Source organism: Hemibagrus wyckioides, linkage group LG13, assembly GCF_019097595.1.
Source record: "Hemibagrus wyckioides isolate EC202008001 linkage group LG13, SWU_Hwy_1.0, whole genome shotgun sequence".
NCBI lineage: Eukaryota > Metazoa > Chordata > Actinopteri > Siluriformes > Bagridae > Hemibagrus > Hemibagrus wyckioides.
This window is the reverse complement of record NC_080722.1, coordinates 4,650,437-4,665,719: the sequence shown is the minus strand read 5'-3', so window position 1 is coordinate 4,665,719 and position 15,283 is coordinate 4,650,437. Positions and strand designations below refer to the sequence as shown.

General features: G+C 35.3%; 1 protein-coding gene across 1 annotated transcript in view; it reads left to right on the top strand.

Moving 5' to 3' along the window:
* ca10a (carbonic anhydrase Xa) overlaps nucleotides 1-15,283 on the top strand; it is a 228,034-nt gene that overhangs the window by 12,323 nt on the left and 200,428 nt on the right. The window contains exon 2 of the mRNA XM_058407127.1: nucleotides 11,353-11,427. Coding sequence (XP_058263110.1) covers nucleotides 11,353-11,427 — 75 coding nt within the window. The remainder of the gene's footprint in view (nucleotides 1-11,352; nucleotides 11,428-15,283) is intronic.

Here is a 15,283-nt window from a genome sequence, read left to right as displayed (position 1 = left end):
ATAGGGGGGTCTACCAAATGTAAATGGAAATTTTAATGAAGCAGGCAGGATTTGTCCAAGAAACATTGACGGAAAATGATACTGTGTCCAGAGGGCACAGAGGGATTGATCTCAGATTGATATAGGATTGATATTCTTTGTACTGTAGTCATTAAAAAACATCTTACTAAAGACTGAAGTCCTGCTAAATTCTTGAATAATCATGAATGCCCCAAATGGTCTACATTTGGTCACGGGGTCCTCATTTGTAAAATAAATTATACGATTAAAGCAACATACGAGATCAATTACATAATTTTTACAGCTACCTCATCTATATTTTAGCTAGAGAGCATTTGAAACTTCATCACGGTGTATTAATTGAATTTGTCAGCATGAACAATGCGATTTTTTTATTTTTTAAATCAAACTACATGGAAAATGGAGATTAAGTTTTCATTGGATGCAACAAACGATGACTTCTAATTATCCCTGGTGCCTAGCTGATAGAAACGATCTGTACGAGTGTTTGAGTGAGTAATGATACTGTCTGTAACTCTGTAACCGGATCTCTGAATAGAGAGCCTTAGCTAAAGCAACTCAGTGAGCACAAAAAGGATCTTTCTGGGAGGTGATAAAGCTTTAGGGTCTTGTTTTTTAAACAAATGCTTGCTTTTACACCTCCATTCCCTCGATCGCTCACACAAGTCTGCATTTTAACCCTTTATACCAGTAAACCGGGGATATATGGGATGTTTACAATCAGTGTAAAGAAATGAATGATGTGAGTCTGACTCTAAAATGGCTTTCAGTGTGTTTTAGACGCGTGTTTTTCCCTCTATTGGTTAACCTCACACAGAATTTTAATGGTTGAAAATAATACTGTGAAATTTCAGTCATGAACAAGCACTTGGAGCATCTCGGAGAGTAGAAATGGGTTTGATATCAACATTTACTTTGAAGAAAGAAACATTGGTGTTAAAAAAATAAGTGGTGTTTTTTTATTTCGAACTTTTCTATGAATGTATTGCCAATAGTAGGCTAGATATAAACAGAAAACTACAAATGCTTGAAGTCATGAGTGTCTACTTTCATATGAGCTTCATGTTAATACTTATTTGGAGTGGGACATGACAAAGACACTCAATGCTGAACCATATGTTTTTTGGTCTCTTGGAAAAGAGTTAATGAACAGTCATGACCATAATTTGGACTTTGGGACACAGCGTTGGAGAAGGAAGTGGTTTGGGGTGTTAATGTAGCCAGCACTTGTGTATAGACTTCAGGATGCTATATGTTAGATGATAGCTTGTGTAAAAAATGAAACCTTCATGAGAATATACACTGATCAGGCATAACATTATGACTAGCTGCCTACTATTGTGTTAGTCCCTTTTTTGCTGCCAAAACAGCCCTGATGCACCAAGGCTTGGACTCCACTAGATCCCAGAATGTGTACTGTGATATCTGGCACAAAGATGTTAGCAGCATATTCTTTAAGTCCTGTAAGTTGCGAGGTGGCACTTTCGACAGTTCACAGGTGTCAGCATGGGCACCCAGACTGGTCTGCGGCTATATAAGCTGTGATGCACTGTGTATTCTGACCAGCATTAACTTCTTCACCAATTTGAGCAACAGTAGCCTTCGCTCCCCACGTGCATCAATGAACCTTGGCCGTCCATGACCCTGTCTCCGGTTCACCACTGTTCCTTCCTTGTACCATTTTTGATGGATACTGACCACTAGAGACCGGGAACACACCACAAGAGCTGGAGCTTTGGAGATGCTCTGATCCAGTGGTCTATCCGCCATCACAATTTGGCCCTTAATCAATCTCTCTCAAATCCTTACGCTTGTCCATTTTTCCTGCTTCTAACACATCAACTTTGAGGACAAAATGTTCACTTGCTGCCTAATATATCCCACCCACTAACAGGTGCCATGATGAGGAGATCATCAGTGCTACTCACTTCACCTGTCACTGCTCATATTATACCTGATTGGTGTATACTGTGCATGCTTACTGTACTCTCTGGTTTTGTTGCATGTGCCCATTGCATCGACACACTCCAGTACAACAAGTGACGCTGGTAAGATTCCTGACAGTTACTTTGACCACATGATGAATGATGCAACACAAGGAAGAGGAAGAACTGCTTAATGTGTTCCATATATAGAAAGAACATAGGAAAAGTGATAACATAGATGAGATGCTGTATATAAGATCATTAAATATGCTAGGGACAGCCTACACAGTGCTTAGAATGAATTAGCTTGGACATAGCTAGCATGTAATGAAGGATCCCAGCATATTCATCCAAAAAATTTTATCCAGCCTGTCTACATTATCCCTTTGCTCCATATTATTTGCTAATTACATGGTCTTGGCATGAGCCACGCTGAGGCCTTGAGGACTGCTTGTGAGTACGTAGTTAACTGGATATCACGATGAAGTGATTTATATATTCATTACGTTTTCGTACTGGAGCCAAACTCCACCCATTTGCCCTTCCCAAGTGCTCTTGCCCTGGATCATATGCTCTGATCCCAGCGTGTTAACGAGCTAGGATATTATGAGAAGGAAAGAACTGCACGGTACAGCACTTGTATAATGAATAAAGGATTAAATTACATTAGGGTGTGTTCTTATAGGAAAATAATCAACATGATGCTGTGAGTATTTTCTTTCATATCACAGAAATTTGCCACTGAGTAAAACACTTTTTATGCATTTATAGTGACACTTAATAGATCTAGGTGGACTGGAAGCACTCGGAGACTATCTGTGAACTGCCGTTGCATCGGTCAGATTTCATCAGGAAGGGATTAGAGCTAAGTCTCTAATAAACTCAGAAACTACACTGACCTGTTTATTCCTCAAGAGCTCTTGGGTGCACAATTCCACGTAAATATATAAACTGCTGTAGAAAGGACATTATTTACATTTAGCCAGTGTCACCCGAATGAGGATGAGGTTGCCTGGTTCCTCTCAAGGTTTCTTCCTCATTCCATCTCGGGGAGTTTTTCCTCACCACCGTCAACTCAGGCATGCTCATGCGGGATAAATGTTAGAGATAACTTCACTTTAAACTTTATCATTTTTTTCTATGTTTCTATTCTTTTTTTAAAGCTGTTTTCAGACCATGCCCATTGTTAAAAGCTCTATATAAATAAATTGAATTAATGTTAATGTCGATTCAGCTCCTGTTATCACTTACACTACAGCAGTTATGTATAAACAGTCTTAACAGCTTCGGCGTTTCTTTTCTCTTTACTCTAAAGGTAATATGACAAGAATCAGGTTACAAAAAATATCCTATAATCTTTACTCTTGAGGCTTTCTAATATCAAGACAAAAGCCCTAACACTGGAGACTCCTTCTTTAAAGCGTTAATCATTTCATTAATAAAAAGTTCACCATGTCTTTTGTTCACTAGAAACACATTTTAATCCGTTATCACGGCACGTCCAGCTATACGAGTCCCCGCAAATTAGCCGTTACCATAGAAACTGATGCGGTTATAGAAAATGAATCAGCACTTTCAGGATCAGGAAGACAATAAAGGCTATGTGTGTGTAAAAGTCTGCCTCCTGCAGAGCCTACCTCCAACATCTAATCCTAGAACAAGGCACATCATCGAAAACTTCAAATAGCGGCTCTTCAGAGGAGGTCTAAGCATTCGAGCTGGAGAACGAGAGAACTCTTTAACTTTTTGAGTTTTGTAATTTTTTTGCCCAAAGATCATTGTCCGTGTCACATAATATAACATAATAAATATGTTAAATCTGAAACTAATTACCAGAAGCAAGGCTGCTTCGGACCGTCGAGTGATTGTTTCTTTTTTTTTTCATTTTGACGCCGTACCCTGACATTTCCAGCCACTTAAAAAAGAAATTGGACAGTTAATCCGTTTAGTCCATTATTACTGGAGGACTTTATTAATTACCGTACAATACTGTGTCTAATTCCTCCAAAGAGCAGAGTCCATATTGCGAGAGTGAGAACTATTTACCCCCGCATTAGGAAAGAGAGATTTATAGGCATGTTTTACTGACGTTAGAAGAGTTAAAGTAAGCTGATTTACAACTCTTACTTTCTTTCTTTCTTTCTTTCTTTCTTTCTTTCTTTCTATGTATATTAAGTTATTCATTGAGTCATTCATTTACTTTTCATTTTTTAATTTTATGTATAAGCATAGACCACATGCTGAAGGCAAAGAAAATGTATTTATTTATTCATTCATTCATTCATTTATTTGTTTGTTTGTTTGTCTGACGTTTGAAGAGTGTAAGTATAGTTGTATAAGTCCAAAAAATCTTTCTTTCTTTCTTTCTTTCTTTCTTTCTTTCTTTCTTTCTTTCATTTTTATGTATTAAGTCATTCATTCATTCTTTTACTTTTCATTTTTTCATTTTTTGTATAGAAAGTGTTAAAATGCATAATCACAGGCCATATGCTGAGAGGAAAAAAAATTATTTATTTGTTTGTTTTGTATATTAATTCATTATATTATTACTCATTAGGCAAGTTTTACTGACATTTAAGTCAGAGTAAGTTTAAGTAAGTTGATTTTCATTTCTATACTGCACTGGTGTCAAGGCAAATTGAAAATCCTGATTAATTTCTACGTTTTACAGCCATGCTTTAAAAAGTAGTAAAACTTTTTATACTCTAGCAGTAAAATATGACCTGCTTCCCTCAGACACACTAAAGCAAATCTCCAGAAGCATTAAATGGGCATATGAAGAAATAGCTTTATATGCTGTACCCACTTTGAGGTTATGAAGTACTGGTTTTATATGCCCGTGCTCACCGAATATAAAATTGCTTCCTTTATCATCTCTAAATCCTCAATACCTCTGTGAATGTTTCATTACATTTGTGTTTTAAGTTGGCTCATTATGTCTGGAGTAAAGATGCTACAGCTGCAAAATACTAGTAAATGACTCGAATCCGAGCTGATTGAAGCAGCGAGCTGTGTATTTTCAGCTACAAAGTTTTAAAAATCCAGTTGTTGTGAACATCTGTCTAGAAGTTGTTGATGATGCTGCTTTTAATCGCTTTAAAATGTGTGGTATATGGTGTCTGTTTAGTCATTAGTTTATACGTTAGGGCTCATATGCTTGAGTGTTGTGGGTGCTGTAAAGAGGTGGAGATGATTTTCAAATAAATTAAATTTATATTTATAAACCTTCAGTAAGGATGACTTCTGTTGAGGTAAAATACCAAATGTATTGCTTAGAGAATTTGTTTAAGACCCAGTTTTGCTTTACTGTAAGGTGAAGTTTATAATGGGAAAGTTCCTCATATTCGAAGTCGGGTTACTCAAATTACCTGTGTGTAGTTAACACCTCTCTGGATGCCAGATTTAATTTAATTTTATGTTTATAGAAAATGTATCTTCTTTTTTTGTTTAATTTTATTGCTTTTTATTTTATTATTTATTTGGGCAAGCTTGCCTAAAAAGCATCCTATTTCTTATTTATTTATTTATTTATTTATTTATTTATTTATTTATTTATTCATTCATTCATTCATTCATTCATTTTTATTTGGGCATAAATGCCCCAAAAGCACCCTACATTTTGTATTTATTTTATTTTATTTTATTTTATTTTATTTATTTATTTACCAACTTCTTTTAAACACCTCTCATGATGGCAGATTTTATTTATTTATATTTTTATTATTTTTATTTTTTTATATTATTGTGTTTTGTTTTGTTTTGTTTTATTTTATTTATTTATTTATTGTTTATTTATTTGAGCAGAAATGCCTAAGAAGTACTCTAGCTTTTTTTTTTTTAACAATACAGTCTATACCATCCGCCTTTAAGCACTTGCAATGTGATGTAAAAACGAGATAATTCGAAAACAAACAGTCAAAAAGACTGAAGTGATGAATATATACATGAGAAAATGGAAAGCACTGAAATAAGCGATGCAATCAGTCTAGTAGTGTATATTGCTAATATACTGCTGTATGAATAATCAGGGATGTAATTATCACATTTACATTAATTTAATTAAAATGGCTTCCATCCTCTTTATGAAATAGCACATAATCCACTGAAGACTATTATGTCGCATTTTATTGAATGATTTTAATTTTTTAATAGGGTACTCTCAACTGAAATAAGACGTCAGAGGGCTTTTTGTAATTTGCGAAGAAATCGTGAACTTTAATGAGACATTACCATTAATTATAGCATTGATTTAAGTTTTACATTTTTCCTATCGAAAAGGGGAATCTGCCTTAATTTAATAGGAAAAAATTATTCAGAAACACCAAGTTTGGTCAAGTGGTTGGTTCTGAATTCATTTACTTGTTTGTTTATTAATTTATTTAAAATTAATAATTTTTTACATGTTCAGTTATTCATTCATTCATTTACTTTTCTTTTTTTATTTTATGTGTAGTTTTAAAATCCATAATCATAGTCCATATGCTAAATTTAAAATATTTATTTATTTATTTATTTTTTTGTTTTTGTTTGTATATTTATTTTATTTACTTTTTTCTTTCTTTTAATCTTTTTTTTCTTTCTATTATTTATGTATTTATATACTCGTTTGTTTATTCACTCCCATATGCTTATTTACATTTTTTTTTTTTAATTTGATGAGTTACAAGTGTTTAAAATGCAGAACCATAAGCCATATGCTAAAGGCAAAAAAGGAAAGAAAAAAGGATTAACAGTAAATACAGCAGGGACGTCTTGCCTACTCATGCTGGGGTTCATGCAATCTAGTCCACTAATCTCCTAATCCCATGCAGATGTATAAGGGTTTATGTGTGTGTGTGTGTGTGTGTGTGTGTGTGCAGAATGGATACATGTGGGACACAGAGGAAGAAGAAAGAAGCGAGATGTAAAATGTAGCACGGTGCGCTTTGTCCTGAGATGATTCGTGTCTTTTCTGCATTATATAATCCTCCGGCTGCTTAAATTAGAGCGTGTTTGGTGAATGTGAACGCATGTTCCTGTCCTACTTCCAGCTATTACACTGAGACACTCTTATGGGAGATATAATTAATGTTTTCTCCTTTAATATTAAATGGGCTAATACTTTCTCCGCTAGAATAAATCACTCTTTTTACTGTAGAGAAATAGGTGAAAAAATAGAAACAGTGGATTATCACAAAGCTACAAATTAAAGACACAGGGATGTGCTTTAACTGGGTAAATAATACCACTCTGAATGTGTTATTACTCTTATACTAACACAATTTGGATTAAAATAAAAGATTTCCAGGCCATTTATAAACGTTTAATCCTGCTAAGTTGGATTAAAGCAGTTTTATTATCCAGACTGTTGTCCAGCTGCTGAAAACTATTCAACACCAACGCTGACCAATCAGCATGCAGAATTCTAAAGCACCATACTCCTTTAATATTATACGCTCGATAATATTTAGATGCACCCAGATACTACATTCTGACCATTAAGCATTTTGCACAGGAGCCAAGCTAGTGTTGTGTGCAAAAGTTTGTGTCCCCTGTGCACTTTTTTTTTTTTTGAATGGAACTAATAGAGATTTAAAGCACTATAAACAATCGTTTTATCACAAGCATCTCAGAATCTAGACGATCTTCACGACGACGTGAACGTGAAAAACCGGCGCGTGTGTGTGTGAGTAAATATTCACCAAATCCGAAGAAATGAATCTGATTCATTTAGCTTTCATTTTGAAGATGAGGAAATTATAATTGGAAAAAAAAATTGGATTTAAGAAATAAATCAGATTTTATTGTGAAAGTATTTCCCTAGGGAATACACCACAGACACACACACACACCACACACACAGTTCCTTATCTAATAATGCTAATCTCGTTTAGATGCTGCCCTTTGCTAACATCGTAACCGTTAGCGTTAAATAAAGAGCGACTCCGTGCACGTGGACGATCGGCGGTCCGACCCGCGCTCTGGCCTCCTATATGGCCGTTCAGGATGATTTGAGTTGATTGAAAGAGTCCTGCGGGGACGGAGTCTGAAACATCGCCGCGCTGCAGCTGCATCCATAATGCGGTGACACAAACAGGCCCGGGTAAGAGATAATTATCTCATAAGTCAGTAAGCACAGCTGTTGGCAAGGTCAAGTTTCATTTATGCGCAGCGTTTGTGGCGCTTTTTTTTGTTTTTCCCCGCTGCACGGACGATCCGCGGCATTGCGGCGCTGTGCTAATGAATACTAATGGCCACCTCTGACAATTAACTCCAGTCCAATGTGTTTATTTACCACATAGCGGCTGTTCGGCGGGAAATTACTGTGGGATTTATTTATATTTATATAACGTGGTCAGCTGGGTATCTCTAATCAAATTCATCTCTTATTTAGAATTATTTCAGTCATCTATTTTTCTTCTGCTTGCACTGTGACCACAAAACTCTGGGGTTTTGTTTAATTAGCAGGTTATTTATTTAGATAATGCTAGCGTGGTTAGCTTAAAATGTGGCTAGCCAGGATTGCTCGGCAAACCCACTGTGTAATACAGGTAAGATTTTTATTTGTGTGTGTATTTCAGGAGCTAGTTTGCAAGCAAGCAAGGAGGCTCTAAGCCTAAACAAAGCAATTAGCCATGGTAGCTCATGTCAAAGCAGTCAATTTCTTGTTTAACATAGTTAGTTTTCTAGCAAGCAAGCTAATGTTAACTGATATTTGTTTGTGTAAGCCAGTGGATAATTTGCTAGCAAAGAAGCTTTTAGCAACTAGGTGTAAACAAAACAAACAGAATTCAGGCACGTTCAATGGAAAGCTAGCTAATGATGAATCAGAACCAGTTCATTTGTGTTTAATGTAGCTAATGATAAACAGATCATTGCTAATAGCTCATTTGTTGGCAAGCAAGCTGTTGGCAACAAATGTAAACAAAACACAAACAAACCAGATAATTTATTGTTTGATTGATGTAGCTAGTTTGCAAAAAAAAACAAGCAAGATAATGTTAACCAAATATATATGTAGCTAATGTTTGTGCAATCTAATAGGTAATTTGTTAGCAAACAAGCTTTTACCTATTAGTGTAAGCAAAACAAATAGCTTGGTTCAATGGCGAGCTAGCAAATGTCAAACCAGTTCATTTATTGATCAATTGATATAGCTAGTTTGCTAAAAAAAAAACACGCAACATAATGTTAACCAAATATTTCTTTTTTTAGGTGTAATCTAGTAGCTAATTTATTAGCAAGCAAGCATATTTGATTTATTAGTGTAAACAAATCTAGTTACTGTAGCTAATTTGCTTGCAACTAAGCAAGCCAGTTAGCTGGCAATTTAGCTAATGTTGAAATTGTTTAATGTGGCTAGCTAGCAAACAGTCTATTAATGTGTCTTTATTAAAACAAGTTAAAAGCAAAGCTACTGTATGACAAATGATTATTTTACCACCACATCTTGCCCTCAGCTGTATTTATTCACAACTTATTAACCTGCTAACAATCTAGACGACGATATTCGTTTGTATTTGTTTATTAGCATGCTAGCTATTTTGCATCGTGTTTGCTTCGCACGTATCATATCTGCTGCAGTCAGATTGAACAAAACGTGCACAAAATATCCGCTTCAATTCCTTTGTGTAAATATAGTTGAACAAAACGCCTCACGCTGGCTGTCATGTGCTGTCAAAAAGCATCACGCGCTAGCGAGATTTCCTCTCGGCTCTCTGTCAACCCTACTAATCATCGTGACTTTAAAGCGTAGGTATGTGGGCTTTGTTTTTCTCACGACGAGACATGGCACGATATCTTTCCCTCAGTCTCTAGAAAACGCCTCTGCATTATTTAGCCCCGAACGCCTCTGGAGAACCGAGCTGATGAATTGTGATTGCTTCTCGCACCATGGGTTCTGCTTCGACATCCTTCCTGACAGAGAAGCTGGGAGATGGAGGGGACGAGCCTCAATCTGTTTCATCAGATATGTTTTTTAGCTGGAGTACAGATGTCATGGTCGACTTGACACTTGTAGAATCGATGCCGTTTCAATTAAAAGTTTCTTTATTTTATATATTTTATGTCTTCGCCCTGCATGTAGGTGTACGCGACTAGAAAGAGCTATTCACTGATTTCAGGATGAATTGAAGCCTGTGTTTTTCTTTCGCCCAAGACTTTTGACTTGCTCGATTTCAAAAGAACAAACTTCCTTTTCTGCTTCTTCTACATGAGACCATGCTGTAAGCAGGTAAATTGCATGAAAGGAATAAAAAAAAAGTAATAGGAAAATAGTTAAATATATTTAAAATGAGTAAAAAAATGCTTTGTAAAGAGTAAAAAAATAAATTGGAGCTAATTCGAATATAGTTTTTATTTATTTATTTATTTATTTATTTATTTATTTATTTATATTTTTCATTATTATATTATTTGTTTTTCAATTAGTATGTTTTTGTATTTATTTAATAATAATAATAATAATAATAATAAATGGTTGGTGTTTTTTTATTTAATAATTATTATTATTATTATCATTATTATTATTATTAGTTGTAGTAGTAGTAGTAGTCTTAAAAGCTAATGGTTATTTGGTGTTTATTTATTTATTTACTTATTTATTTTATTTTTTTTATTTTTATCTATCTATCTATCTATTCACAATTTAACATCAATTTGTGCTTGCTGTTTAAAGGAGAAAAAAAACACAATTTCTGGTTGATAACACATCATATCATCTGTAATAAATCCTTAAATTTGTAAATAAAAACTTTTTTGAAGTTATTAAAAGTTATTGGTTCTTTCAGGTATCATGTTCCCAGTCAAAAATACTTCATAACACCGCAAAAAAATCCGACCGTCAGCGCTGACGTTCCTCATAGACCTTTTCCGTATTTATTTCTGCCACTAAATCAACCTGTCCAAACCAAATGTCCAAATCCCTTTGTGAAATCCTGTTTCTTTCTCAAAATTGTCCAGTACACATCCTCAGCACATGGAGAATCGCTCACCACCTCCGTCCTTGCTTTGCGAAATTGAAGCCCTGTCCTGCATTACTTCTCGTCCTTTTGCTACAAGGATTATCCCACCTCCACTTCTATTAAAAGGCTGCTGTGCCACCTCTGGCCCTGCCTTTAAGCCGTGAGTGGCACTGTATGGACAAAGAAGTTTGGGTGTAAGAATTCAATATCCTACAGATCTTGCCCTGTAATTCCAGGTCATGGCCTGCTTCAGTAGTGGGATTTCTATCCAGGCACCTCAATTATAAACTACAACCTTACTGTAAGCATTTCTTTTCTTTTTTTTGGCAAACCCGCCGTACAAGAATGCCTTTCCATACTGATGCCTCATAAGTACAAAAGTACCCATGAACAGACTGAGAAACTAGTGGGACAAGCTGTGTGAGCTTTAAAACACTTAATTTCTCTTTTTTTTCCTCTTCCAGCTCAGCCAGGTCCCCCCAAAATTCATGAGGGATGGTGGGCTTACAAAGAGGTCGTCCAAGGGAGCTTCGTTCCAGGTAATGAACTTCACACTGTGCTGTTTTTGTTTTTTTGTTTTTAAAATCTGCAATGTTTTAATTCCATTCCTCCAATTGGGGAGTCACACACACACACACACACACACACACACACAATATCTGCATAATTCACTTAATGGAGGATAAAAATGTTCACCTGGTTAATGTTTGATCTGATTCCGAATGACATTGATGGCAGAAGTCTTTAAAAAAGTTCCTCTCAAAGATATAACATGTAATGTTGTTATACAGAAAAGTTGCCTTCAGTTTTGTTCACTTAGACCTTGACATTTGAAAGCAAACCCTCCAGATCATGATGGGGTTCTTCCAGATCCGGTAAAATAGGATCACTCGGAAGGTTAGGTCATACATCCATGCTTCTCTGACCGAGTGGAGAACAAGCAGAGCATTTCTTTCCGAGGACTAATGGCAAATTCATCATGGTGTGACCGTGACCTAACATGTACAGCCTGTACACTATCCCTGCTAAATCTCATCTTCATCCTTTGGTCATTATCCTGAACCGGAGAGAGGCCCAAGGTGGCCCTGACCACTCAGTCACTGACCGGCCATTACAACCTTTTGTTCTGCTTCCTCTTTGGAACTGGAAGTTGTGTTTCAAAGTCATCATGAGTGTGGGTAAGATCCTGAAGGCGTACCTTACCAGACAGTAATAGAGGCCTTTCCTGATGAAAAGTAGAACCGTTATGTATTAATATTGTTTTTTATTGAGGATGAGAATCGCTCAGATTATCTATATTCTTCCTAATTTGGTAAAAGTATCAGCAATAATACTCTGAATGACCAAAGACATTACTATTGCTGCTTATTCAGAAGAGAATTTTAAAACTATTCTTAATGATTCATTTTGAGTATTTTTACTATTCCTATTGAGGCAGAGAATAATTGAGTGTCAATACTGCTTCTAAAACAGGGAGAGAATCGGCATTAATGCTATAAATGATTCATCATTTATACTCGAATTGATTCAGCATTGTTACTCTAAACGATTCAGCATTAATGCTCTAAATGACTCAGCTTTAAGACTTCAAATGATATGGCATTAATATTTTAAATGATTCATCATTGATGTTCTAAATGATTCAGTATTAATACTCCAAATAATTCACCATTAATCTAAATTATTTAGCATTGATAATCTAAATGATTTAGCTTTAATAGTCTAAATGATTCAGCATTAATACTTGAAATGATTCAGCATTAATAATCTAAATGATTCAGCATTAATACTCTAAATGATTCAGCATTATTACTCTAAATGATTCAGCATTAATAATCTAAATGATTCAGCATTAATATTCTAATGTTTAGAGTATTTATGGAGTATTAATACTGTTCCTGAAGATCCCATTCTTTGGGAATCACTTAAAATATTAATATTGCTTTTTAGTGAGGGAGAGAATTGCTCTGATTATTAACACCACTTTTCTTTGAATAACAGATGAAGAGATTCTCTCGGAGTAACAATACTATAGTAGTTGAAGATGAGAATCACTCAGAGTATTAATATTGCTTGTTATTGAGGAAGAGCATCACTCAGAGTATTAATACTGATCTCACTGAAGAAACAGTTCAATCATCGTATTAATACTGCTTCTTTCTGAACAACTCAGTGTTTCAATACTGCAGAGATTCACTCCGAGTATTAATACTGCTGCTTATGAGAAGAGTATTCATCTTGCACCTATTATTTATAAAGGAAAACACAATGATGGTCTAGAAATAAAGGATATAGAACGAAATCTTCAGATTTCATCTGCATACTTGGGGAAAAATACTAAATGTTTAGGAGGTTGATGATTTGAGAGAGAGAGAGAGAGAGAGAGAGCTGTATCAATTCAAACTGGAATATTTATTAAGAGTTCAGCGTATCTGAGTGGCTCAGGGAGGCTGGAAATTGGTGATGGTGCTGCAACAAATATCCGTCTGAAATGAAACGTCTGTGTTGGCACAGTGGAAAGTTTACAATGACTTTCAAGGATTTCATGCATCTGGAGATGAGACGCTGACTGAAGTGCACTGCAGATGGTAAAAACGTTTAGACTCACATTAACCCTTTAGTCTTGGCCAGTTTTTATCCTGGAACAAACTGGAAGCCAAGATGCCAAGATGCCAATTATGAATCAAACTTGACAGAGGGGAATATTTTGTTTCCTAGAAAAATCCAAGATTTACATAATTTGCTTCTCTTTTCTAGTTTGCGTCTGTTGTTTAATCCCGGCTTTCTGCTAAGACTTTCTGCTATGAATATTGTTGATGCCTTGCCTTCTGGTTTATATTAAAAAAGTATGATATAAATTAGTAAAACTTTCCTCCGAATGAAGCGTTTTTATTCAGTCTTTCAGAATGGACTTCATTTCAACTCTTAGTAAGTAAATTGCTTAGGTTTTGGAGGGAATAAAAATCTGCCTTAAAGAACAAAACTGAATAATAATTAAATATTAAATATTAAATAATATCTGTAACACATGACAGTCTGTTTACAGTTTTGTGCAAATACTTATCCTTATTATTTCACTTAAATTGTTGAATTTGCTCAAGCAGAACCTTTAAGAAACAGGTTCATTATCCGCCTTATCCTGTTTCTTCCTTTTCTTTTTAATTTATCATGTGCTATTTTCTTGTCAGAACTGCTGAGCTGGATTTTTATGCACATACCTTTCTGCAGTTCAGTTTCCTTTCCAATGCTCTACTGTTCTCCAGATGCAGGTTTATAAACCATGCCACCTGCTGTATAAAATCATAAAATTTATATTCACCACATGATTCCTGAGGAAGGTAAATGTCAAGGTTTGGAAGATGAGACAAAGGAGCGTTTAGTTCTGTCTGTATTCACTTTGCCTTTTTTTTTATTTCTTATACTCTGTCACATAAAGGTTAAAATGATTCAAAAGGGAGACATTTTGCAGTTCAGTCATACGAATCATATAGTTTACCTTTTCAGCTTCTCACATATCTGCTACTGTATGGATGTAATTCATTGCTTGAATCTTACATCACGTTTTGATTACTATTATTATTATTATTATTATTTATTTATTTTTAAATCTTGCAATTGAGGCCATCTGTGGTCAGGTCATGGAGATGATTTCTCTATGAGGAATGCATGCAAAATATATATTCCTGTGTCCTGTAGTTCTGTCTGTGGAGCATATAAACTCCTTATGAGCCATCTGTGACCAGGTTATTAGCATTAAACTTTATGGAAAGGGCAGGATGTTGGGGTTATATGGATATGCTTATAGTTTATTACTTTGGGTCCAAGCACTAAAGCATATGAGACTCATTTGGTGTCGTGTCAATTTATCTTATCTACTATTCTGTATTATTATTTGTAAAAGGGATCCAAGCACTTGTTCAGTTTTGCTCCGCCTAAAAGGCCATACCTTTAGACTAACCCTGTTTTCTGTAGCCATTATTCACTATGTGAGGATTGTCTTGTGACCCAGTGTCCTCTAGTCAGAAACAATACACTTAGTCACTGCAAGGTCAAACCTAACTTGAATGCCATTTCTCAACTACAGTACTCCAATGTAAAAAACACAGTTTTTGTCCAATGGAGTAGGATTTTTTTTATTCTTTTTTGCATGCTTTAACAGACTTTGTGCTAGGCTGTAAGTAAATTTGTACGGATCACTTGGTGATTAAACCGTAACTGCCAATGGGCAATCAGATTTCACCGGACATTTGGCAGGTTTACAATTGGCCAATTGCCACAAAATTTATCAAACTGCCAAAACACAGCACTAGATACCTGCTTACCAAATTTAAGCTCTGGATCTCAAACTCTAGCACCACCAACAGGCTAATACTTTTAATAGCATACAATTTTTGT